The sequence below is a fragment of the Phyllostomus discolor genome (assembly GCF_004126475.2).
Source record: "Phyllostomus discolor isolate MPI-MPIP mPhyDis1 chromosome 15 unlocalized genomic scaffold, mPhyDis1.pri.v3 mPhyDis1_scaffold_2, whole genome shotgun sequence".
NCBI lineage: Eukaryota > Metazoa > Chordata > Mammalia > Chiroptera > Phyllostomidae > Phyllostomus > Phyllostomus discolor.
This window is the reverse complement of record NW_023397491.1, coordinates 257,248-282,192: the sequence shown is the minus strand read 5'-3', so window position 1 is coordinate 282,192 and position 24,945 is coordinate 257,248. Positions and strand designations below refer to the sequence as shown.

General features: G+C 41.6%; 1 protein-coding gene across 1 annotated transcript in view; it reads left to right on the top strand.

Annotated features, from left to right (window-relative positions):
- The window catches only part of LOC118498624 (insulin receptor-like), a 43,115-nt gene extending 24,963 nt beyond the window's left edge, over positions 1–18,152 (top strand). Inside the window, exons 4-6 of the mRNA XM_036017269.1 lie at positions 12,380–12,415; positions 16,592–16,866; positions 17,773–18,152. Of these exons, the coding sequence (XP_035873162.1) occupies positions 12,380–12,415; positions 16,592–16,866; positions 17,773–17,975 (514 nt within the window). The 3' untranslated portion in view covers positions 17,976–18,152. The remainder of the gene's footprint in view (positions 1–12,379; positions 12,416–16,591; positions 16,867–17,772) is intronic.
- Positions 18,153–24,945: the final 6,793 nt, after the last annotated feature.

Sequence of the window (24,945 nt, the reverse complement as noted above, 5' to 3'; positions counted from 1 at the left end):
GTCTCTTTTTATGGCCCTTTTTTTTTTTAGTCTATTTTGTCTGATATGAGTATTGCTACCCAGGCTTTTTTTCTCCTGCCCATTTGCTTGGAAAACTTGTTCCCAACCCTGCACTTTTAGTCTGTGTAGATCTTTTGTCCTGAGCTGGGTCTCTTGTAGGCAACATATGTGTAGGTCATGCTTTCTTATCCATTCAGTTATTCTATGTATTTTGATTGGAGTATTTAATCCATTTACGTTTAAGGTTATTACTGATAGGTACTTATTCATTGCCATTTATGTACATGTGTTCCCCTCTCTCTCCCTCCCTTCCTCCCTCTCTCTCTCTCTCTCTTCCTTCTTTTCCTTAAAGCAGGCCCTTTAGCATCTCTTGCAGTGCAGATTTGGTGGAGGTGTATTCTTTTAGACTTCTTTTGTTGGGAAGCTTCTTATTTGGCCTTCTATCTTGATTGAGAGCCTTGCTGGGTAAAGTAGCCTTGGTTGCAGACCTCTGGTTCTCACTATTTGGAATATTTCTTGCCAATCTCCTCTGGCTTGGACTGTTTCCATTGAGAAGTCAACTGCTGGGGATCTAAGATGGCGTTGGAGTAGGAAGGAGCAGATTTGGCTTTCCTCTGCTCAGGGGAGAAAATCCTGACCGATCTATGGAGTAGAAAGGCAAGCAACCAACATATTTCAGCATTTTTGAAAACAGAGGACCAAGGATTGTGGCAGAACTGAAAGAACAAAGAACGGATCCTAAGGGGAGTGCTGCAGCAAGGTAGGGTCCCAGGACAAGCGTGTGGTCCCGGGGCTGCAGCCCCAGGCCCGGGGCCGCTGCTGGGTTTACCATAGGGTTCTTGGGAGAGAGCCAGGTCAACTGCTCCCTCCCCAGCGGAGGAAGGTCTGAGCGGCTCCAGGAGGAATCCAGGTGCTGGCAAACACATGGGGGTGGTGAGCAGCTTTGGAGGCGGTGGACACCAGAGGAGCTGAGTCGCACAGCGGACCCGGACTCCCACGGTCACTGGTCTGGCTGGAGCTTTGGCAGTGAGAGAAGCCAGGCCACTGTGGGGAGCGGCGGGCTCCAACGGGAGGAATTTCTCAAGAGGAAGGAGTGAATAGACACAGACACTGTTTGGGGAATTCTCCTAAAGTGATCAGTGGCTCTAGCCTGTCTGCTCCCCAGCTGTGAGCGCGCAGGCACTGGCACCAGGCACAGTCGCACCGGCCCACCCGCACAACAGCCCACCAGCGGATGGGCCCAACCCACGCACGGGAGCACCGGCGCAGGGGCGCACCTGCAAGGAGAGCATCCCCGCACACCAGCCCACAGCAGTAACCCTGGGGAAAGACCTGATTCCCACACCCAGGTCCCAAAGCTGAGGAGCCAGTGCGAACTCCACGGGCCAAGGAAGAAAAGCCAAACAAATCATCCTTCAGCCTGCCTCAACCAGCAAGAGCAGAAAAACCGGTTTGGCCACTTTGAAATCAAGAGACTTTTTAATTTGATTCTATTTTTTTAACAATTTTTAATTTTTTAAGTTTTATTGTTTTTATTCTCTTTTGATTTCTTTTTCCTCTCTTACCTGATTTCTTGTTTTATTCCTTCCTCCTTCCTGTCCTCCAATTTTATCTCTTCTTCCTTCCTTCGTCTGCCTTTTCTATTTTTTACTTTTTAAAATTTTTTCCTAAATACCTACAAGTGAGACAAAATCCTGGATCTGTGAAAAGACCAAAGTTGAACCCAAAGAAGGGGCATCACAACAGCTGGGGCAGTGAGATAAATGTCACTCTGCTATTACAGAGAATCTGCAAGTTATTGCATATTTGTATTATTATTATTTTTCCAGTGTTCCTACATGTTTTTTTAACAGTATTTTTATATCCCTCTTCTTTTTGTATAGCCTGCTTTGCTAGGCTGGATATATTGTATGACCTGACCGCTTTCCCCTGATATCTCTTTCTATACTGTATTACTAATCTACTGTCCTTTAACTCACCTGTGTCCCATCAGCACACTACTCGATGTTCTGTACTCCCTATTCTTGTTACCCAGATCTCATAGACTCTGCCATGTGAATGTTGCCATAATATTATTATAAATAACTGCTGTTCCATGCAGTTGTAATTACTTCACAACACCTCCCCCCCAGATCTTAGCCCATTTCAAAGTTTCCTGAACTCTATTACTGTAGTGGTTAACTCTATTCTCTCACACATTATACCTATTTACTATCCTTTACTCTCACCTTACCCCAGAATCTGACCGCCCACAACCTCCCTGCTTTATAGATCCAACTCACAATCCTTCCTCCCCCAACAAGAGCCTTATCTTCTTTCCATCCTTTCTAAAAATCAGCTAGCTGGGTGGAAGACCACGGTTAACACTATACATAGTGAAAGGATCTCCTATATCTTCCCTACTTGTTACTACTGTAAATAGCATAGAATTCTCTGTTGCTGTCTTGAACCATTTTGCCTTCCCCCTCCAACTGATGACAAAAAAGAATAGGTGGAGGAGGTGAACACCAGGATACCCACTGGAAGAGGAAACCCAACAACAAAGAAACCACTAACAGGTAACAGCAGGAGAAGGTGAAGGAGGGAGTAGTAACCACACAAACCTCAATCCGGGACTTATCTGAAAATACAACTAAACAGTAGAGACAGTACCCAATACAAACAACTGAACAAGATTTCTTTAAACCTTGTACACACAGAAGAACAAGTTTCAACACAACCTGCCTTCACCAGCACAACAAAATACAGAAGGTGGTGGAGAGAGTGACCCACATTTAACCAGCGGGTGGGAAGGAACCACCAAAGAAAGACTCAACAACAATCAACACCCAAAGGCAAACACAAAGCCAACTTAAACGACAGCCCAAGACCAGTGAGCTTGGGGGATCAAGGAAACAGCACCACTGAAACTCACTGCTACTCTACTAAAGAAGTTCACAACATAAACCCAGGGAGCCAGAGCAGATCAACTTAAGAAGCTGAGGCTAACAAGAAGAGTCTCACAAACAATGGGAAGACAAAGAAATAATCCCCAAATGAAAGGAAAGGAGGAAGCCTCAAAAAGAATGCTAAATGAAATAGAGGCAATTCAACTATCAGATATTGAATTCAAAGCAGTGATTATCAGGAAGCTCAATGAGCTCACAATGAGCTATGAGAAACTACAGGGAAGCTACAATGAACTCAATGAAAACTACATCAGCATAAAAAAGGAAATAGAAACTCTCAACAAGGGCCAAGAGCAAATGAAGAATACCATTTCTGAAATGAAGAACACAGTAGAAGGAATGAAAAGCAGGATCAATGAAGCAGAAGATCGGATCAGCGAGCTAGAGGACAAAGTAGAAGAAAACACCCAGAAAGAGCAAGAAAAGGAAAAGAGGCTCAGAAAGAATGAAGAAGGATTAAGAGAAATGCAAGACAATATGAAACATAATAATATCCGTATAATAGGGATACCAGAAGGAGAAGAAGAAGAACAAGGGATAGAAAACCTAGTTGAACAAGTAATGAAGGAGAACTTCCCTAATTTGATGAGACAAAAAGTCACACAAATCCAGGAAACACAGAGAGTCCCAATCAAGAGGAAGCCAAAGAGACCCACCCCAACGCACATCATAATTAAAATGGCAAAATTTCAAGTCAAAGAGAGAATCTTAAAGGCAGCAAGGGAGAAACAGGAGGTAGCGTACAAGGGAGCCCCAATAAGGCTAACAGCTGACTTCTCAATGGAAACGCTTCAAGCCAGAAGAGAATGGCAAGAAATAATCCAAGTAATGAGAAGCAGAGGCCTGCAACCATGACTACTTTACCCAGCAAGGCTCTCAATTAAAATAGAAGGCCAAATAAGAAGCTTCTCAGACAAAGGAAGTCTAAAAGAATACACCTCAACTAAACCAGCTCTGCAAGAGATGCTAAAGGGACTACTTTAAGGAAAGAAAGGAAAAGAGAGAGTGAGAGAGGATCACACGTACATAAAAGGCAATGAATAAGTACCTGTCAATAATAACCTTAAACGTAAATGGATTAAACACTCCAATCAAAAGACATAGAATAGCTGATTGGATAAGAAAACATGACCCACACATATGCTGTCTACAAGAGACCCACCTCAGGATAAAAGATCTGCACAGGTTGAAAGTGAAGGGCTGGAAACAAATTTTCCAAGCAAATGGACAGGGAAAAAAACCTGGGGTAGCAATACTCATATCTGACAAAATAGACTTCCAAAGAAGGCCAATAAAGAGAGACCCAGAAGGTCATTTCATAATACTCAAGGGAAGAATTCACCAAGAAGACATAAATATTGTAAATATATATGCACCCAACATAGGAGCACCCAAATACATAAAGAAAGTCTTAGAGAACCTCAAGAAAGAAATGGACAGCAACACAATTATAGTGGGAGATTTTAACACCCCACTATCAAAAATGGACAGATCTTCTAAACAAAGTATCAACAAAGATATTGTGGCATTGAACAATACCCTAGACGAACTGGGCTTTACCGATACTTACAGAACCCTCCATCCCAAAGAAGCTAAATACACATTTTTTTCAAATGTACATGGAACATTCTCAAAGACTGACCACATGATAGGACACAAAACAAGCCTCAACAATTTCAAGAAAATTGAAATCATACCAAGCAATTTCTTGGATCACAAGGGACTGAAACTAGAAACCAACCCCAAGGAAAAAAACCCAAAACACTCAAATTCATGGAGATTAAATAGCATGCTATTAAACAATGAATGGGTCAAGAATGATATTAGGGAAGAAATCAAATGGTTTTTGGAAACAAATGAAAACGAACTCACAACAACCCAAAATTTATGGGACACAGCCAAGGCAGTCCTGAGAGAGAAGTTCAGGGCGATACACGCCCACCTAAAAAAGTTAGAAACATTTCAAACAAACAACCTAACCCTACGTCTACAAGAACTCTACGAACAACAACACAGACAGCCCAGAGCAAGCAGAAGGAAGGAAATAACCAAGATCAGAGTAGAATTAAATGAAATAGAGACTAAAAGCACAATTCTAAAGATCAATGAATCCAAGAGTTGGTTCTTTGAAAAGACAAACAGAAATCGAGAAGCCTTTAAGCAGACTCATCAAGAAAAAAAGAGTTCTCCCAAATAAACACAATCAGAAATGAAAGAGGAGAGATTACAACAGATACCACAGAAATACGAAGGATTGTAAGAAATTACTACAAAGAGCTGTATGCCAAGAAATTTGAAAACCTAGATGAAATGGACAAATTTCTAGAAAAATATAATCTTCCAAAACTCAATAAAATGGAAGCAGAAAGCCTGAACAAACCAATAACAGCAAAAGAAATTGAAGCAGTAATCAAAAAACTCCCAACACACAAAAACCCGGGACCAGATGGTTTCACAGGAGAATTATACAAAGCATTTAAGGAAGAGCTAACCCCTATCCTTCACAGGCTATTCCAAAAAATCCAAAAAGATGGAAGGCTCCCAAACTCTTTTTATGAGGCCAACATCATCTTAATTCCACAACCAGATAAAGACACAACAAAGAAAACTACAGGCCAATATCACTGATGAACATTGACACTAAAATCCTCAACAAGATACTGGCAAACCGCATCCAGCAGTACATTAAGAAGATCATATACCATGACCAAGTGGGATTCATTCCAGGGATGCAAGGATGGTACAATATTCACAAATCAGTAAATGTAATACATCACATAAACAAAAGTAAAGACAAAAACCACATGATCATATCAATAGATGCAGAAAAAGCATTTGATAAGGTACAGAACACATTCATGATAAAAACATTCAGTAAAGTGGGAATAGAAGGAGCATTCCTCAACATAATAAAGGCCATATACGAGAAACCTACAGCCAACATTATACTCAATGGGCAAAAATTAAAATCTTTTCCACTAAGAACAGGAACAAGACAAGGCTGTCCACTTTCACCACTTCTATTCAATATAGTACTGGAAGTTTTAGCCACAGCAATCAGACAAGAAAAAGAAATAAAAGGAATCCAGATCGGAAAGGAGGAAACAAAACTGTCACTGTTTGCAGATGACATGATAGTGTACATAGAAAATCCTTAGACTCCACCAAAAAACTGCTTGACCTAATAAATGAATTTGGTAAAACAGCGGGATACAAAGTCAATATCCAAAAATCAAAGGCATTTCTGTACACCAACAATGAAACAGCAGAAGCAGAAATCAAGAAAAAAATCCCATTTGAAATAGCAAAAAGCAAAATAAAATACCTAGGAATAAACCTAACCAAAGAGGTAAAAGACCTGTATTCAGAAAACTACATAACACTGAGGAGAGAAATCAAGGAAGACACAAACAAATGGAAACATATACCGTGTTCATGGATTGGAAGAATTAATATCATCAAAATGTCCATACTACCCAAAGTAATTTACACATTCAATGCAATACCTATTAAAGTACCAATGGCATATTTCACAGACATAGAACAAACACTTCAACAATTTATATGGAACCATAAACGACCCCGAATAGCTGCTGCAATTTTGAGAAAGAAGAGTAAAGTCGGAGGGATCACAATACCTGACACTAAACTATACTACAAGGCCACTGTAATCAAAACAGCCTGGTACTGGCATAAAAACAGGCACATGGACCAATGGAACAGAACAGAGAGCCCAGAAATAAACGCAACCATCTACGGTCAATTAATATTTGACAAAGGAAGCAGCAACATAAAATGGAATAAAAATAGCCTCTTCAACAAATGGTGTTGGGAGAACTGGACAGCTACGTGCAAAAAAATGAAACTCGAGCACCAACTTAAACCTTATACAAAAATAGATTCAAGGTGGATAAAAGACTTAAATATAAAGCGTGACACCATTAAAGTCCTAGAAGAGAACGTAGGTAGGAAAATATCAGATATTTCACGCAGAAACTTTTTTACTGACTTGTCTCCTAGAGCAAGGGACATAAAGGAAAGAATAAACAAATGGGACCTCATCAAAATTAAAAGCTTTTGCACAGCTAAGGAAAACAGTATCAAAATTAAAAGAGAACCAACTGTATGGGAAAACACATTTGCCAATGATACCTCAGACAAGGGTTTCATCTCCAAAATATATAAAGAACTTACACGACTGCACTCTAAGAAGACAAGGAATCCAATTAAAAAATGGGCAAAGGACTTGAACAGACACTTCTCCAAGGAGGACATACAGAAAATCCAAAGACACATGAAGCGATGCTCAGTATCCCTAGCCATCAGAGAGATGCAGATTAAAACCACAATGAGATACCACTTCACACCAGTCAGAATGGCCATCATAAACAAAGCAACAAACAACAAGTGTTGGAGAGGATGTGGAGAAAGGGGGTCCCTAGTGCACTGCTGGTGGGACTGCAGACTGGTACAACCACTATGGAAAGCCGTTTGAACTTCCTCAGAAAACTAAAAATGGATCTGCCTTTTGACCCAGCAATTCCACTGCTGGGACTCTATCCTAAGAATACTAAAACACCTATCCAAAAGAACCTATGCATCCCAATGTTCATAGCAGCACAATTTACAATAGCTAGATGCTGGAAGCAACCTAGATGCCCATCAGTAAATGAATGGATCGGAAAACTATGGTACATTTACACAATGGAATTCTATGCAGCAGAAAGAAAGAAGGAGCTCATACCCTTTGCAGCAGCATGGGTGGACCTGGAAAGCATTATGCTAAGCGAAACAAGCCAGGCAGTGAAAGACAAATACCACATGATATCACCTTTAGCAGGAATCTAAACAACAAAACAGAAAAAAAACTAGCAAAATATAACCAAAGACACTGAAATAGGGGATAGTATGACAGTGGCCAGAGGGGAGAGAATAGGGAATTTCAGGGGGGAATGGGTAGGGTTTACAAGAACAAATTTGGAGGACACATAGACAAAAACTGGGGGTGGGGGGTAATGGGGGGAAGGGGGGAGGGTTGGGTGGGTGGGCTGGAATGGGAGTCGGGGGAGAAAACTGTACTTGAACAATGATTAAAATAAAAAAAATTAAAAAATAAAAAATAAATAAAAAATGAAATCAACTGCTCGCCTTATTCGGGCTCCATTGTATGTTACTTCTTGTTTCTCCCTTGCTGACTTTAAGATTCTCTCTTTGTCTTGGTATTTTGCCATTTTAATTATGATGTGTCTTGAGGTGGGCCTCTTTGGGTTCCTCTTGATTGGGACTCTCTGTGTTTCCTGGATTTGTGTGACTCTTTCTCTCATCAAATTAGGGAAGCTTTCCATCATTACTTTTTCAAATAGGTTTTCTATCCCTTGCTCTTCTTCTTCTCCTTCTGGTATCCCTATTATTTGGATATTATTACGTTTCACATTGTCTTGCATTTCTCTTAATCCCTCTTCATTCTTTCTGAGCCTCTTTTCCTTTTCTTGCTCTTTCTGGATGTTTTCTTCTACTTTGTCCTCTAGCTCACTGATCTGATCTTCTGCTTCATCGATCCTGCTTTTCATTCCTTCTACTGTGTTCTTCAGTTCAGAAATTGTACTCTTCATTTCCTCTTGGCTCTTGTTTGAGAGTTTCTATTTCCTTTTTCATGTTGATATAGTTTTCAGTGAGTTCATTGTAGCTTCCCTGTAGTTTCTGGTAGCTCATTATGAGCTCATTAAGCTTACTGACAATCATTGCTTTGAACTCAGTATCTGATAGTTGAATGGCCTCTTTTTCATTTAGCATTCTTTCTGAGGCTTCCTCCTTTCCTTTCATTTGGGGATTGTTTCTTTGTCTTCCCACTGTTTGTGAGACTCTTCTTGTTAGCCTCAGCTTCTTAAGTTGATCTATCCTGGCTCCCTGGGTTTATGGTGTGAACTTCTGTAATAGAATAGCAGTGAGTTTTAGTGGTGCAGTTTCCTTGTTGTCCTGAGCTCACTCGTCTTAGGCTGTCATTTAAGTTGGCTTTATGTTTGTCTTTGGGTTTTGATTGTTGTTGGGTCTTTCTTTGGTGGTTCCTTCCCACCCGCTGGTTAAATGAGGGTCACTCTCTCCATCACCTCTTGTATTTTGTTTTGCTGGTGAGGGCAGGTTGTGTAGAAGCTTGTTCTTCTGTGTGTATAAGGTTTTAAGGATTTTCTCTTGCTCTTGTTCAGTTGTTTGTATTGGTTACTGTCTCTACTGTTTAGTTGTATCTCCAGATAGATCCTGGATTGAGGTTTGTGTGGTGTGTGGTTTCCACTACCTTCTTCACCTTCTTCTGTTTTTATCTGTTATTGGTTCCTTTGTTGTTGGGTTTCCTCTTCCAGGGGTATTCTGGTGTTCATCACTTCCACCTACTCTTTTTTTGTGATCTGTTGGAGGGGGAAGGCAAAATAGTTTAAGACAGCAAGAGAGTATCCTATGATATTTACATTAGCAGCCAGGAGAGAAGAGATTGGAGATCCTTTGATTATGTATAGTGTTAACTGTGATCTTCAACCCAGCTAGCTGATTTTTAGAAAGGATGGAAAGAAGATAAGACTCTTGTTGGGGAAGGAAGGATTATGAGTTGGATCCAGGAAGCAGTGAGGTTGTGGGAGGTCAGATTCTGAGGTAAGGTGAGAGTAAAGGATAGTAAATTGGTGTAGTGTATGAGAGAATAGAGTTAATGACTACAGTAATAGAGTTCAGGAAACTTTGAAATGGGCTAAGATCTGGGAGGAGTATTGTGAAGTAATTACCATTGCATGGAACAGCAATTATTTACAATAATATTAGGGCTACAATCATATGACAGAATCTATCAGATCTAGGTAACAAGAATAGGGAGTACAGAACCTTGAGTAGTGTGCTAATGGGACACAGGTGAGTTAAAGGACAGTAGATTAGCAATACACTATGAAGGAGATATTAGGGGAAAGCTGTCTGGTCATACAATATAACCAGCCTAACAAAGCAGACTATACAAAAAGAAGAGGGATGCAAAAATACTATTTAAAAAAGATGTAAGAATACTGGAATAATAATAATAATACAAATATGCAATAACTTGCAGATTCTCTGTAATAGCAGAGTGAAATTTGTCTCACTGTCTCAGCTATTGTGATGCCCCTTCTTTGGGTTCAACTCTGGTCTTTTCACAGATCCAGGATTTTGTCTCACTTGTAGATATTTTTAAAAAATTAAAAATTAAAAAGGCAGATGAAGGAAGAAGAGATAAAATTGGAGGAAAGAAAGGAGGAAGGAATAAAACAAGAAAGCAGGAAAGAGAGGAAAAAGAAATTAAAAGAGAATAAAAATAATAAAAATTTAAAAATTAAGAATTGTTTAAAAAGATAGAATAAAATTAAAAAGTCTCTTGGTTTCGAAGTGGCCAAACCATTTTTTCTGGTCTTGCTGGCTGCAGAAGGCTAAGGGGTGATTGGTATGGCTTTTCTTCCTCGTTCAGCAGCACGCACTATCTGGGAAGCTATTGTGGCTCCTCAGCCCTGTGCCCTGGGTGTGGGAATCAGGACTTTCCCCAGGGTTAGTGCTGTGGACTGGGGTGTGGGGATGCTCTCCCACACGTGCACCTTCGTCCAGACTGCCTCACCCTTCCCAGTGCTATGGGAGTGTGCAGGGTCCTCCACAGAAGCACACCTTCTGTGCAACCGGGGGGGGGGGGGGGGGGCTGGGTGGCAGGGAGGCTGGAGCGATTGATCACTTTAGGAGAATTCCCCAGACAGTGTTTGTCTTTTGACTCCTCCCTCTTGAGAAACTCCTCCTATTCAAGCCTGCCAATCCACACAATGGCCTGGCTTCTCCCATAGCCCAACTCTACAGCCAGACCAGTGACCTCGGGGATCAGGGCCCACTGCGCTACCCAACCCTGCTGGTGTCCACAGCCTCCAAAGGTGCTCACAGCCCTTGTGTGTTTGCTAGCAACTAAATTCCTCCCAATGCCACTCAGACCTTGTTTGGCTGGGGAAAGAGCAGTCATCCCAGCTCTCTCCCAAGGACTCTGTGGCAAACCCAGCAGCGGGTGCTGGGCCTGGGGCTGTAGCCCCCGGACTCCGCGCTGGTCCCTGGGACCCTACTGTGTTGCAGCATTCCTCTTAGGGTCTGGTTTTTTGGTTCTGCCACTATCCTTGGTTCCCTATTTTCACATATGAAGTATGTTGGTTGCTTTCTCCTCTACTCTGTAGATTGGCCAGGATTTTCTCCCCTGTGCAGAGGGAAGCAGAATCTGCTCCTTCCTACTCCAACACCATCTTAGAACTCTGCTAATGTACATTTGATCTACTGAGAGAGTTTGCAGTACAAATGACTCCAGACTTTTCAAGCATTTTTACTTGTACAAGCAAGTACCCTTAGGTAAAAGGCAAGTTTTGCGGGGTGGTGGGGAGTGGTGGTGCAGAATCTCAGGTTTTTTCACCGGTCTCAGTGCCTGTTTACTCATCTGTAAAATGAAGGTAATAATAATCCCTATCCTTTAGGATTCTGAGATTCCATGAGTCATACCGGGAGTCCTGGCCTTGACACTGTTGGTGTTTGCAGCCAGATAGCTCTTGGTGGTGGGACTGCCCCAGGAATTGTGGGCTGTGGAGCAACATCCCTGGCCTCTCTGCCTTGAGGCCTGCAGCACCATCTGCATCACTTTGGTTTGTTTATTTTTATTACCACCCACTGAAGCAGGTACCACCTCCCTCACTCACTTGGGTCAAGCCTATGTTTCTGAGTAGATAAGAACTTGCTCCCAGTTATCTTAGCAAGTGTGTGCTTTGAATGGGCTTCGGCCTTTTCACCCTTGACCTCTCCTCTTCACCCTTAAAGACTTTAGCAGACGGCTATCCAGAAATGTATGATATAATTGGCCATTTCCAAAGCAGATCGAAACCCCAAAAGGTTTACATTGGGATAAAACAAGATTCTAAAATGTGTCTCTTTGAACCTCCACCCTCGCTTGTCATCAAAGTATATTAGATGTTTCCTTAGATCCATCAACACGTACCCTCCTCCCTCCCTGCTTCCCTCCCTCCCTTCCTCCCTCCCTTCCTTCCTTTACACAGCAGGCATTGAGGCAGTTACCAGTTTACTTGCTAAAAACAAAATGCTGCCAGACTTGGGGAAATGGCTGAGTTGGTTGTGATTATGGCTGAGTTTAAATGAAGTCAAGTTTGACACCCAAGGGGAACCCCAGGTGGCAGGTCTCTGGGAGTATTTTCTCTATGTTTTCTCCCTCTTGCTAAGTTCTCCACACCTGTGGGGGAAGATGTGGTTCAAGTGATGGGAAAAACTGGTCCATGGTGAATGGCAGGGCACCTTTACGCTGCTTGGACAGAAGGTGGCTTCCAGGGTGTTAGAAGCAAGAGGCCTGTCTGAAGTTCTGTCTGTACTCAAAGTAGCTGGTTTTGTTTTCACAGAAAATCCTCTTCAGGGTCTGATGCCGAGGACAGTAGGTATGACTCACCTGTGGGACGTGCATGTGGCCCCTGGGGTCTGCTCAGCACAGAGCTGGTGGACTAGGCAGGGCAGAAAGCATGCTGTGCCCCTTTGAGACCCAGGGGCTTCTATGGCTTGATGCACTTGAAGGGCAGTTCTGCTAGGACTGGGTGCTTCACAAATTCACACCTTCGCTGCCTTTACTGCCTTTATCCTGAAGTGGGATCTGGGCATGAACTCAGGAAAAAGTCTGTACTAACACTTCTCCTCAATGCCACATGTTCCTCCCTGTATTCACTCACTGACCATTGATCAGTGCCTACTGTTGGCATGGCACTCTTTCTGTGCCCAGAGTCTAAATCATGTGTAACTGGTAGTAGGGCCTGGAAATAAAACATTTTTATTGGGTAACAAGTGTGGGACTCCAGGTGTGACCAGGTGTTCCATGTCGCCAAGCTCCACTGAAGACAGTATGCCATGCCACCCTTTGAATGAACTTCATTTGTTCGCTTCAGATGCAGCATTGTCCTGGAGGTGAGGATGATGGGCAGGATAGAGCCAGAGGGGTGGTAAGGCGGTGGAGCAAACCGTGGGCTTTTGGGAGGAATCAAAGGCAAGGCTGGAGAGGCAGACTGGGGCCAGGCAAAGGATTTTCAATTTTATTTTTACTGAGGTAATATTATATTATTTTCAGGTGTACAATGTAAAGATTTAATATTTGCACCTACTGCAAAATGATGATCACAATAAGTCTAGTGAACATCTGTCACTTCACATAGTCACACATTTCTTTAGTCACAAAAAGTTCATAGTCACAAAAGTTCTTTTGATAAGAACTTCTAAGATCTACTCTCTTAGCAACTTTCAAATATGTACTACAGCATATTAACTGTGTCCCTACTGTGCACTGACATCCCCAGGATGTACTTTATAACTGGAAGTTGTACCTTTCTATCCACCTCATCCCCTTTGTTCACCCTGGTGATTTTATCCTTTAAGCAGAGTTTGTTTGTTTATACTTAGGCTTCAGTGTGGTCCTGATCTGCTCTCCAGTGTCCACTTGCGATATCATCTTGCAGAGAAGGGGTCTAGAAATGTGAGACCTTGGTCCACACCTGAGTTTCTTGACCTCAGCTCTGTTCACACTTAGGATTAGATTGTTATCATTTATGGGGACTTCCCTGGTCTCCCCTCCCTTGATTCCAGCAGCACAACCTCTCCTGCATGCAGTGACAACCGAAAATGTCTCCAGACAGGCCTCGTGCCCCCCGTGTCTGGGATGGGGCACAGAGTACCCTGGTTGAGCACAGAGGTCTAGCGCACAGGTGTAGGACAATAAAACACTGTGTTTGTGGAGAGTGGAAGGACCAACTGACATTTGGTCATGGGGGTCTTTTGTGACTGACTTGTGGTCTCCTTGGAGATAATCCTTGTGGCCTATACGTATTTTGCCTGTTTGATGAGATCATTTTATGTCTCGGTTGTTGAGGTGTCAATTCCACACTGGCGCCTTGGTAATTTCATGGCCCACTGTGACTTATAGGGATGTTTGGATCTCGCTGTTGCGGATATGTCTTTGGTTTCCATCTGAGAGTGTCACTGGTCTTTCCATGCAAACAGACCACAGTGAGAATCTTGATGAGTAAGCCTCAGAGCAGGGGCTGTTCTCTGGCAACACACCTTCTGACTACAGGGCAATAAACACTGAAAGTTGACTTTAAATGTGTGAACAGAAAACTCTACTTCCTGGTAATTAAAAGCCAATTACTTAGATATCTTTTAGTCAAAGCAGAAATGGAAACTTTCATGAATGTCTGTTTGAAAAATAATGGAGATGCAAGTCACATACCTTAACTTCTAGGATATCACAAAGCTGGGCTTTGAGGCAAATCAGTAGACTTGTATGGTTTCTTGAGTTAGGAAAGAAATTAAAATGTAAAAATATAAATGTATCAGGGAGCAAGGGGAAAATCAATATAGCTAAACTTGTAAATAAAATCAAAGAGGAAAAATCACAAATAACTAGGAGTTACAAAGGTGACAAAACTAGGGTCGAAGGAAGATTTTAACACATTAAATTCTCTTGTGTGGTGTAATTTGAATACGCAGTTTCAGTGAGGTGGAAAAATTTAACTTGTCAGACCTGATTCAAGAAGAAGTACAAAAATTAAATATTCTTATAACCTTGAAAAAAGGCTAAGAAAAGATGTTAAGTTTCTTTAAAAAAAAAAAAAAGACCGTTGGCCTAGAGGGTGTTATTGAGAAGTTTGTTCAGACTTGAAAAGCAGTTTTCTTCCTATAATAATGGAAACTTTTCCAGAGCATAGACTCTATGGAAATTTACCGAGTTTTTGCTTTCTTTTTATGAAACTAAAATAATACCTCCCAGCAGAACCTGACAAAGATGGTACGTTGAAAGAAAACCTCAGAACCAGCACACAGGCAGCATTAGATGCCAGTGTCACAAGGAGAACTCGTGCTGAGATACACGTGCTGTGTGTCCCACAGTGGCAAGGTCCGGAGACCCGAGAATGCGGCCTGACTCATCGGGGGGCCCCGTAAGGAAAAGCATGCAGTTCATTTGATAATGTTAAGAAATTCAAATTTAGAGAAAGGAAGGGAAAAAGGCAACAAGGTCAATATTATCTAGATGAAACCAACAGCTGAGCTGACCCCCGTCTTAAACTGTTCCTGTCAGAGTCAGGAAGACCCCCATGCCGCGGTTGCTGACCTGTTTCTGGGCACCCAGCTAGTGCGGTTAGACACAGAGCAGAAATTAGAATTTAAAAGAGCAGACTGTGGGAAATGAAATCATGGGTATTTGCAGATGCACTGTCACCAGGCTGGACAGACACTGGGCACCCCTCTGCCAGCCGGCTGCCTGCTGGCCGCTCCCCTGTGTTCACAACAGAGACTCGAGCCTCGCCCACCATTTCCCATTGTGTCTGTGGCTGCACCGTGCTCATGCTGCAGTGGCTTGAAAACCATCGAAGGTGGAGTGGTTGTCACAAAAGCCACATGTCCCACAAAACCAAAATATTTACCCTGTAACACTTATGGTAAAAGTGTGCTGGCCTGGTTTCTTCTGGTGTATTCCTTGAAAACCCAAGGTCAACTGTGAAACTCTTAGCATGAGAGTTTGGAAAAGTAGAGACAATATAAATAAACAAAAGCCCATGGATATACAAGCAATAATTAGTATGTAAAACAGGGGAAAAGATTGCTTTCATAATTGCCAGAAAACCTAAGTAACCCCACGTACAATTACCTGTGAAAATTTTTATTTTAAATTATATTTTATGGTTTATGCTGTTCCAGTTTTCCCAACTTTCCCTGCTTAGGCCCTCTCTAGCCAGTTTACTGATATAGAAAATGTTACAGATAAGTGGGAAAGGCTGTTTCAGGGCATTTAAAGAAAGCTCACTGGCACACAGAACGAGGCACTCGGCATGCTCGGCATGCTCGGCATGCTTGGTGAGGGCTGTGCCTCAGGGGACAGACGGCATAGCAGCAGAAAGAGGGAAGCAGTGGGACTTCCTGGAAAGTAGGGTGTGTGTATATGTGTGTGTGTGTGTGTGTGTGTGTTTATTTCTAAACTTTCAGGCTACTGGCATTTATTTTTCAATATAGCGTTTTAAGAGGGAAGGATGTATCAGTTGCATGGCGTTTCTTTGGAGTTACTGGACCAGCCTCCTTGGTGAGGTTCTTTTGCTCACAACTGAGGACAAGTCACTCAAATTTGCAGGCACCTTAGCAGGTTGTAAGAATTGGAAGACACGTTTCTCCTTTTTAAACTGATGGTCAGTAGCTCAGAGTGTTGGGCAAATGCCATTCGTCAGGGCTTCCTGAAAAGCTGGACCCTTACAGGCTTTTGGCTTCTTATTTTTAACGCTGACCTTGGCTGGTCTGTTACTCTGCAAAATGGAAACCTGAATCACACCCGCTGAAGGCAGGCTCCTTGTGTGTCAGGACGGTGGTCCTGGCGTCCCCAGCCCTATCTGGGTGGGCCTCCCCATACTTCCGATGCTTCTAAGGACATCTTGAAAGCTGTTCTGAGTTGTAATTCTCGGCAATTTACATTTTAATTCACCCGCTCCCTTGCATCCCAGGCTCCACAGTCTTTGCTTTAAGCCTGGCATTCTCCAGGGGCATGTACTTACAGGTGGTGCTTGTGTGTCCTGTTGTCGTGACAGGCCATCAAGGAAACGCAGGGCCCTTGGTGATGAGGGCAATGTGACGACGGCCGTGCCCACAGCTCCCAGTTTCCCCAATACCTCCTCTACCAGTGCGCCCACAAACTCGGAGGAGCACCGGTCCTTTGAGAAGGTGGTGAACAAAGAGTCACTGGTCATCTCCGGCCTGCGCCACTTCACTGGCTATCACATCGAGCTGCAGGCTTGCAACCAAGATGCCCCCGAGGAAAGATGCAGCGTGGCAGCCTACGTCAGTGCCAGGACTATGCCCGAAGGTGGGTGGCACCTCACAGGGCCAGGCACCCACGCCAACCAAGCAGAAGCCCCCTCCCCGCCTTAACTTATTTGCTTGTTTATCACTTGTCATTTACTATTAGTTTTCCCCAGCCTCATGGAGGTACAGTTGACATGTAATGTCATGTAAGTTCCCCTAACACAGTGCACAGAGTGCTGATCCGCCCCCTCGCACGTGCTCTCTGATCGCAGTGTGTGTGCTACGACACTGGCAGCAGACGCCGCCATCAGATCACATTGTTACCGGTTTTTGTTTTTGTTTTTGTTGTGTTGGTTTTTTTTTCTTTTTTGCAGTGAGAACATTTAAGTTCTACACTCTCAGTACACAATACAGTACTGTTAACTATAATCACCGTGCCACACATCATTCATCTCACAACTGGGAGTTTTATGCTTGACCACCCTCTCCCCATTTTCCCACCACCCAGCCCCTCGGATCCACCAGTGTGCTTTCTGTGTTCAGCTTTTCCAGATTCTACGTGTGAGATCACACAGAGCTTGTCTCTCTGCGTGATCTATTTCACGTAGCATAATACTCTCAAGGTCCATCCATGGTGCCTATTTTATTTTTAGTTACACTGGTCATACAGAGCTGGCATATAAACATGAAAAAATGCACACGAGCCATAAGAAAAAATTAAAAATATGAAATACATACATGTAGTGGGTTCTCCAGAGACATAGAACCAGTGGGACGTAAGATAGACAGACAGACATAGGTATGTGGACAGTCCTATGAGGTGAGTCTCACATGTTCATTCTCCAACAAGGGAAACAGGATATAGGAGACTTATATAACCAACTCAAGCTCGACGGTTGGTATGTGGTGGAGGTGGGGTTCAATCCCAGGTCAAGTCCCTGCCTCTAACAACCACTGCACCTTATAGCCAAGGCAGATGACATTGTTGGCCCCGTGACCCATGAAATCGAGAGCAATGGCGTTCATTTGATGTGGCAGGAGCCCAAGCAGCCCAACGGTCTGATCATGCTATATGAAGTGAGTTACAGGAGACACAGCGATGAGGTAAGACCCTTGACACCTGGATGTGAGCCCACAAGGCTGCCGTTGGTATCTCCTCCCTTTCCTTAACTTCTGGCCCAAACACTTCTCTTGTTAGATGCTTCCCTGTTAGGACTCAAAGCCTTGATACGTAACTTTCCATGGAGGTGGGGCAGAAATGCCAGTCCACAAACTCTGTTCAGTAGTTTCTCATGTTGCTTTTCAGGTCTGCCCTACAAGTTGAATGCTGGCTGCCTGCGCTTGTCCTTCCTGGCATGACAGCAGACTCATCTCATTTTAGAGGATTATATGAGTCTGTAAATACATCACTAAAAACCATAATAAGTGACTTTTTGTTGGGTGCCTGTCTTTCCCACCAGACACTGTACGGTGAAGGGTGAGTGCTAAGATGTACATGACAGGGGACCTAAGAACAGAAAGCAGCCAAGCCACCCTGAGGGCTCACTGTGTGCCCTGCACACGCTGAGGTCCTTACATGCAGTGTCTCATTTATTGTATTTAATCACACCTGAGTTGTGATTACAGGCCATGTTATTGTTATGGACCACTAAGAAACAAAAAAAGATACTGCCACCTCTAACTGTGAGGTGGTGTTCCCTCTAAGATGTGTTCCAATTCTAGAAATGTCAAAATGTGAAGATGATATGCCCCTTGGATCTGCTAGAGTGCAGTAAATGCTCAGAATAACTCAGTGAGCTTTGTACTAAGGCTTCTAGAATTTAAGTTGTGTCCGAAGCCATAAGAATAGAGTCAGGATCCAAACCCAAGTCTATCCAGGGTTTGGCAGTGGTAAAGGGCCAGCTAGTAAATATGTTGGGCTTTGTGGCCAGTCTCTGTTGCAAATACCCAACTCTGCCATCGTAATGTGAAAGCCACCATATAGATGATGTATAATCTGTAAAACAACATTCCTCTCTTTTACTTGTGGAGCTTGCCTATGACTTTTGCAACAGCTTGCTCATCCTAAATTGCATTTTTTTTTACTGTTCCTGAATAACCCTCTTATTTGCAGGTAAAATAACTGACTGCTGTATTTTTTAGGTCAACATAATTTGATGGCCCATCTGGGGATCCAGAGGACTCCTGATATCTCTGAGGCTGATGAGCAAGCAGGTGCAGTGTCCTTGTTCTGAAAGACTCAGGGAAGGGTCCTTTGGTGCAGACTCTCTGGTGATCATTTTGAGAATAGCCATCCAGAAATAACATCATCATACCCTCTGATCCAGAAGTTCCACTTTTCAAAAATTTCCCCTAGTAGCCCTGGCCTGGTGGCTCAGTTGGTTAGAGTGTCCTGCCTATATGCCAAGGTGGTCAGTTCATTCTCCAATCAGGGCACATACAAGAAGCAACCAATAAATGAACACATAAGTGGAGCAACTCTCTCTTTCAAATTAATAAATGAAGTTAAAAGAAAAACATTAAAAATTCCCCCCAGTTATGCTTCCCTGGGTATGAAATGAAGTATGTTTAATGTATTTTATCCAACACTTATGTAATAACAGATATAATTTTGAAGTTTTCAGTAGAAGAGAATTTGTTAAATTATGGTTTGCTCACACTGTGAAATACTATAGAAAATTAAAAATGGGTGGAATACATGATATTTCGTTAAAGAAATAAAACCTAGTAAGGTGCTTGTAATGGATTTTAACAGAGAATAACTTCTGAATAATGTCATTATGTGAGAAAAGTATTTTGCAAAACAAATTGTGTTTAAAAAACAAAACAAAACAGGCAGAGGATGTGCTAAGAGCAGACACAGGGACTAGTCACCCGGATCAGGGCCTGGGCAACGTGCGGGGGAAAACTTGCTTTTCCTTCATGTCATTTGGATGTTGTGTCATTTGTTTTCTCCTTTACATAAACCTATCTATAAATATTTTTTGTAGATAAAAGGATGGATGAGAAGTAGATGGTTATATATGTATGCATTTAAAAATGACTCAACAAAAATTCTGCACAACCTCATTATATCCAGTGGCTCATGCTGCCTTCCTTATTCAAATAGCACCTTTTCCACCCAAAGTGTCCAATTTGCATCCAAAGCCCTGTTCCAGCAGGCACATTTCCATAGTGCAAAATATACTGTGTTACACAGTTACTGTTTGAGAGATGAAAACCATTTATTAGCAAAACAATGAATTTTATATTTATGTCTTGGATCCAAGGCCAAGTCACTAATACATGTATGTCCCAAGTGTGCATCTCTGCTGCCATGTCATGGGAATTTTGGGGAATAACATCTTTGGACAGATCAGGAAAAGTGGTTGAGATAGTGGAATATCAGTGACTTGATTTTTTTTAAAGACTGTTTCGAGGTACAAGTCTCAGGTCCCAATGTCGGTGATCAGTTCCTTGGGACCACTTTATATGAGCACATCATCTAAAGCAGACGCCAGATTTGGGGGTGCACCATTGGTTCTTTTCTTATATCTTTAAATTACTCTCTGTGTATATAAAAGATATTTATTTCTGCATGTTATTTACCACACAATTTTATTAAGTTGTATTATTTATAATAACTTTAAGTTGATATTCATGTGTTGTCAAGGTAAATGAGATATCATGCAATAATAAAATTGTGTTAGTTTAGCTGATAAAGCATGAAAAAAATAGTTAAAGCTTGGAATAAAACATGAAGACAAGAAGAGTTGAAATGTGTAAGTTATACGTTCATTAATAATTAAATAAGATAGTAACATGATTCTTAGCATTGTAAATGAGTTCAGGACCTGGAGCAGTGGTGTTTTAGAAATCAGAAGTATTTTGTAAGTAAAATTGTGCCCCTTGTAGGTTATCTGAAGAACTCAACAATATGGTAAATGTCTACATTTTCAAAGCGGAGAATGTTAGATGGTGAATTCTGGAATGTAAAGAGTAAGATTATAGATTCTAAGTAATTTTAAGAAACAATTATTGCAGAGTGATTTATGGGCAATGAAAGGAGACAGTGACCCTCAGTGCTGTGGTTTTTCACAGTGTGGTTCAGTCTCTTAAGATGTCATATCTTCCTGGCTTCTGAGCTTTGGTGGGTGTCTTCTTAGCCAAGGACATTCTTCCCCAGTCTTTGCAACATGGCTGGCATTTTTATTTATTTATTTTTGTTGTTGTTCTTTAGCTCTCAGCCTCCAGGTTGCCTGTCCAGACAGAGGCATGATTTCAGATCTAGGGTGCAAAGTCACACGTCGTTTGTATTCTATTTGACTCTTCATCCTGCTCCATATAGAGCAGTAATTTCATTGCTATGAGATTGGGGGATTTTTCTCCGTATTGTAGGTGCTTATTAGCAATTATTATCTCATTCAGTGCATGACGGTAACTTCCACCTTAACCTCCCTAATGACAACCTGAAAGGTCTCCATACAGTGTGCCAAATGTCCCCTTGGGGGCAAAGTCAACCTTAGGTTGAAAACCACTGATCTTTTAAAAACATTTTATTGATTTATTTTTAGAGAGAGGGGAAGGGAGGGAGAAAGAGAGGGAAAGAAACATCAATATGTGGTTGCCTCTCACGTGGCCCCCACTGGGGACCTGGCCTGCAATTCAGGCATGTGCGCTGACTGGGAATCAACTGTCAATTCTTTGGTTCACAGCCTGTGCTCAATCCACTGAGGCATACCAGCCAGGGTGGAAACCACTGATCTTGAAGCTTTGATCATCTTTGGAACCTGAGTGATCTGGCCTTGATATGCAGTATTTTTACTATCATTCCATGCAAATTATTTTCTAATTCCAATTGTGATTTATTTTGGGGTGGTTATTTAGAAGTGTATTTCATAATTTGTAAATATAAGTATTTTCCAGTTATCTGTTGTTACTGATTTCTTGATTAATGGCAGTGAGAGCAAGAAATATATATGTAAATCTCAGTCATTTGAAATTTGTTGGAACTTGCTTTGTATCACAATATGGTCAGTGTTTAAAAAGTTTCCAGGGTGCTTGGAAAGCATCTGTAATTTGCAGTTTTGGGGTGTAGTGAAGTACTTATGCACACTGAATGCCATTTTCTTGTCATGTTTTTTTTAAAACGTTTTACTATTTTTTGTGGGCTTTATTGGTTCTGAAACAGAACCCGAATGATAGAGGTTTGTTAAATAATCTATTATGATTATTGTTTTGTATATTTTTCCATTCAGCTCTGTTCTGTGTAATTTTGAGTTTATGTTATTAAGTGAATAAAAATTTGGAACTAGCCCTGGCTGCTGTAGCTCAGTAGATTGAGCGTGGGCCTGTGAACCAAAGCGTCACTGGTTCAATTCCCAGTCAGGGCACATGCCTGGGTTACGGGCCAGGTCCCCAGTAGTGGGGCATGAGAGGCAACCACACATTGATGTGTGGTAAAGAAATAAATAAAATCTTTAAAAAAAATTTGGAACAAACTGGTACATTGAACTGTCTGATATGAAGTACTCCTTTTATTTGTAGTAGTGTTTTTTTTCTTCAAGTCTACTATGTTATTATATAATTTTCATTTTGTTAATGTTTGTATAGTATATTTTCCCCATTCTTTCACTTTAGATCTGTTTGCATGTTTCACATAGCTCTCAGTGTTTTATATTAGTTATGAGTGGCTATTAAATTCAATCAAAGAATTGGTTTTGGTAGAGGATGTATTGCAGGGGGCCTAATATTTTTCCCATTCAGTTGTTCCAACACCTTTTATTATATCACAAACATTTTCCCACATATCTAAGGAGATAGCTTTATCATAGAAAATTTCCATCTGATTTAGCACTTATTATTGGACATTGTATTCCGTCCCATCAATTTGTCTATTCAAAGGCTATTACCCTACTGTTTAGATTAATGTAGGTTTGTAACACACTGCATAGTTATGCTTGGTTGGACTAGGATCTATTTTTTAATTTGCTTTTCCAGAATTCTCTTTTCTTTCCTCATTTTAATAAGTGAACTGAAAATGAGTTTGTTTTAGTTTTATAAAATGTTAATATTTTAAATTGTATCACATTCAATTTATAAGCATCTTTGGGATGTTGACATTCTTTTATTATATATATACACACACACACACACACACACACACACACATATATATATATATATATATAGAGAGAGAGAGAGAGAGAGAGAGAGAGAGAGAGAGAGGGAGAGAGAGAGGAACACGATGTTACTTTCCAGTTGTTCAAGTGTCTTTTATTGGGCATCACATTAACATTTTGTTCATGCAGATCATGCACATTCTCCCTAAGGTTAATGTTAGGTATTGTATCTGTTTTGTTGCTATTGGATCTTTTCAATTCTATCTTTAACTTAGTGTTTCTATATACATATAAAAGATATTTATTTCTGTGTGTTATTCCCCTCATGGTAATAAATTCTATTATTTGTGATCATTATGTTGCTTTTCATGATTCATCAAGGTAAAGAAGCTACCATACAATAATAAAATTGCATTACTTTAGTTATGTAGCAACATGTAAAAATAGATAATGCTTGAAAGGAAATATGAAGATAGGAGGTAACGTGAGGAGTTAGAAAAAATTTTGTTGGTGGTATACATCCATTAATGCTCTGATGTGTCAGGGCCCCATACTCTCTGTGGTAAGACCCCTCCTGGCAGTCAGAGAATGCAGAGCTGATGGGACAGGACCCTCTGTGCAGGCAGAGGGGACCCCACCCACTCTCAGATGCCCACTGCCCCGAAATGCTCTTCTCTGCTTCCATCTAGTGCACATCCTGAGGATGGCAACTACTTACTCAGCAGCTGCTATTACTGTTTTGAAAGGACACTGTGAAGCCCTGTGGTCCCTCACATCATGGTTGCCTCATTCATGCTCTTCTGCATGTGGGGTTTCTGACTCTCTCCTGTGAGTGAGGTTCTCCTGCCTATGTATGTCTGACATTTGGTCATTTTCATTTGCTAATCTGTGCCATGCCTGTTGGATTATTAGACCAAGCCAAAGATTCTTGAGGTTACAGGAAAGGTTGTTTCCCCATCACATAGGCAAGCAGTCAGGTGTTTAATACGAGGAGAATTTGGGGAGTACATGTACACCACCATTTATTTAGGTAAGATTTAACAATTTAAGTAAAGTAAGTTATTGTCAAAACTGACTGATTGTGTCGGTGAAATATGGAACAATGTACAAATGTAGCTTGTGGATATAGAACTTCTATTTAAAGTTTCAAAGGTGGCAATGAAGAGGGCCAACATTTTGCACTTGGCATGTTGATGTTAAACTGGTTGTTAAGAAAGGGAAGACTGAGAAATTACTTAGGATTGTCCTCTCATTTCTTCCTAAGAGGTTTAATTGCCACAATTTGGTTTAGGAAGAGAGCTTCAGCACAATCACCTTAGCTTCAGACAGTAAGACTCCTAGCAAGAGCTTGTCGACCCTCTTATACTCCTTGTGTCTTAAAGTTGTGGGAGTTCTCCAACAGAAATTAACCTGGCAGGTATGCTGCCTTTTTTTCTAAATTACCTGCATGTCTCACATTTCACCTTTGAAATCTAAGACTCTGTTCTTCCATTTTCCAAAATACCCTCTATACCCAATATTACCTTATTATGTTTGGTATTCATTTTTAAAATATATTTTATTGATTGTGCTATTACACTTGTCCCATTTTACCCCCCTTTATTCCCCTCCACCCTGCACACCCCTTCCCACCCACATTTCCCCCTCTTTAGTTCATGTCCATGGGTCATACATATAAGTTCTTTGGCTTCCACATTTCCTATACTATTCTTAACCTCCCCCTGTCTATTTTCTACCTACCATCTATGCTACTTATCCTCTGCACCTTTCCGCCCCCTCTCCCGCTCCCACTCCCCTATTGATAACTCTCCAGGTGATCTTCATTTCTGGGGTTCTGTTCCTGTCCTAGTTGTTTGCTTAGTTTGCTTTTGTTTTTGTTTTAGGTGTGGTTGTTAATAATTGTGAGTTTGCTGTCATTTTACTGTTCATATTTTTTGCCTTCTTCTTAGATAAGTCCCTTTAACATTTCATATAACAAGGGCTTGGTGATGATGAACTCCTTTAACTTGACCTTGTCTGAGAAGCACTTTGTCTGACCT